Genomic DNA, 2,500 nt, shown 5'->3' on the forward strand with positions numbered 1-2,500 from the left:
ATACCTCCAGGTGATCTGGTGACGTAATTTGGGGGACTGGAAAGAAAAATTTTAACGCCGTATCCCACAACCGCGCGCGGCTTTAGGTGTTGTTTCCAAACTCCCTGCAGTATTGCCATCGCCAAAACTCAACAGATCATTACGTGTCTACCACATTTCCTGTTATTGAATGAACATTCAAGTACACCCGACAAGATTTAACCTCGCCTCTGCCATGTTGAAATAAGGCCGCGAGCGGTTGTGGGATACGGCGTTAAAATTGTTCTCCCCAGTTCTCCGAATTACGTCACCAGATCAGCTGGTTGTGAGGTTTATGAAAATCGGCGTAATTACCGGTCAAACCTGGTTACCTTTTCTTCTCTGCTTTCTCCGTGCCCGGCAGAGGGAATCTGAGGTTGAAGCGAAAGCAAAGTGCCAAAGAGGTTTCTGTTGGAAAGGAATTAACATAAAAATTAAGCAAAGAATTGTGTCAAGTAAATAGGAAATAGAAGAAGCCATCAATTTTATTTCATATTTTTAACTAAAATAGACCAACAGAAATGACAAGAACAACAATTAATTTCTGCGCACTGAATCATAAGAATTTCTCAAGTGATCAATGCAAACTAAAACCTAAAATCAGGCGTTTCTATAACATTCTCCATAGAGCGGTTTTCGAATGAGTGTCGTAAAACCAAACCAAAGTAATTACTTTGACCAATCAAAAAAAAACAGAGGCCATCCAGTACACCAATCAAAACTCGAAGTAATTATACGTAGCCGATACAAAGCGCGGGGAAATGTGCACGTGCGAGACACGATTGGTTTTGGTTTCACTTCTGATTGGTTGAAATAGTGGCGCGAGAACTTTGAACCAATCACTGAGTGAAGTAATCATAAACCAAAGTAATTATCTAATTACTTTCGACACTCAATTGAAAACCACTCTAAGAGGTTGGCGGCTGTAATCGCAGTGCGAACTAATATATGAAAGCCTGCTCGTTAGATAAACAGGCGGCGGTAGACAGCCAGTAACCGGCTTTCATTGAAACCCCTGCTAAAATGGGGTTTCGTACACGAGGATATGCAAAAGTCTTGTTATTTATCCCACCTTGTTTCAATGATCTGACTGGCAATATCTGCATTAGGATGCTGTCCAAAGGCTTCAGGGTGATCAACATTGGGAAGCATGCTGAGGTATTCCTGTGAGAAAATAAATGACTCAGTTATGGGCATCTGATTCGGTAATGTTGACTTCTGACTTTTAAACCAGTTGTCTTAATAGTATCGTACCGTTGATTTAATTAACTTTTGTTCAAGTAGAAGACTTAAAATACACATGCACAATTGCAGCTTTGTTACCCTGTATGTCGAAAGCGGGCCATCCTTTGGAATGTAGTATGTTGGGAGGGAAGACAATCTGATAAACAAAGCGGAATTTTGGAACAGATTGTTAGCTTTTCCTGACTGAGCAGGAACGTTTCAAGCTATGTTCTAAGCAAAAATCACCGAAATCAGTACAAGTTATGACTTACTTGTAGTTTGGTGTTTGGATAGCCACGTCACAAAAGAGTTCATTGATATAAGAATGAAGCAAACGTCTGTCAAAATCATCGGTAACATGACCACCATAATTGACACCTGCCACCTAAACGAAATCAATCAAATGATATGATTAATGTTTTCGTTATGACTCGGGCATAATCGGAAAGGAATCTGAGTGCTCATAACTGAAGGCAAACTAATCATGAACCTTCTATAATTAATTACAAGGGTCTCACAGATTAAACAATGCTGTTCATGGAAATTAAAGTGTTAAAAATATCACCACTTCGCCGTTTCCCTTTTCCCTTCTTAAATGGAAACAGTGATGGTTGATGATATTGTAATGCTTAACACTAGATTGTAACTTGGTGTTTTAGGGGTTAGATTTTCGTTTCCTTTTTTCTTCGTTTTCCTTTCGCCCGCCTTGATTAGCAGTGTTTACCTTCTTGTTATGCAATAAGTTGTTGTTGTTGTTTTATGGGAGCTGTGTTCATATGACAAAAAACCTGCATACAGCTAGCCGACTGGAAGGACAAATGGAAAATAGGAATAACATTAACGATCATTAACTGAGATGAATTTTTAACCCATGAGGACAGAAAAGGAAATATGCAAAAAGATCTAAGTCTTCTCTCAGTACCCTGAAAGGAAAAAGGTAAAAAGATATTTGTAAAAATTAGAAAGTCTGTTTCACCAAGTATTTCAAGGCATCCCACGGCGTCTCCTCATACTCGTCCAAGTAAATACTCAGCAAGTTCTCAGACACTTCAAAATCCGAATCATTGAAGCCGTACTGGATGTTCCAGCCGAGCATAAGAAACTTTCTTCTCTCTAATAACACGCTGTGAAAGAAACACAGAGCGAAGAGCATCTTCTTGTATTTATCCTGCTTGTGACAGCGGCTGAACTGTTGCTCAGTGATAAGTTGATACAAACGCTTCATATTCGCTTTCAGGCCCTGAAAAAAAAAAGACAC

The 2,500-nt window shown here is 39.4% G+C and overlaps 1 protein-coding gene across 1 annotated transcript in view; it reads right to left on the bottom strand.

The window, feature by feature from the left end:
• Positions 1–2,500, bottom strand: part of LOC138028385 (dynein axonemal heavy chain 2-like) — an 82,621-nt gene that overhangs the window by 4,131 nt on the left and 75,990 nt on the right. Inside the window, 5 exon segments of the mRNA XM_068875907.1 lie at positions 351–426; positions 1,091–1,182; positions 1,342–1,399; positions 1,515–1,627; positions 2,219–2,482. Of these exon segments, the coding sequence (XP_068732008.1) occupies positions 351–426; positions 1,091–1,182; positions 1,342–1,399; positions 1,515–1,627; positions 2,219–2,482 (603 nt within the window).

The sequence above is a fragment of the Montipora capricornis genome, chromosome 13 (assembly GCF_036669925.1).
Source record: "Montipora capricornis isolate CH-2021 chromosome 13, ASM3666992v2, whole genome shotgun sequence".
NCBI classification, from domain to species: Eukaryota; Metazoa; Cnidaria; class Anthozoa; order Scleractinia; family Acroporidae; genus Montipora; species Montipora capricornis.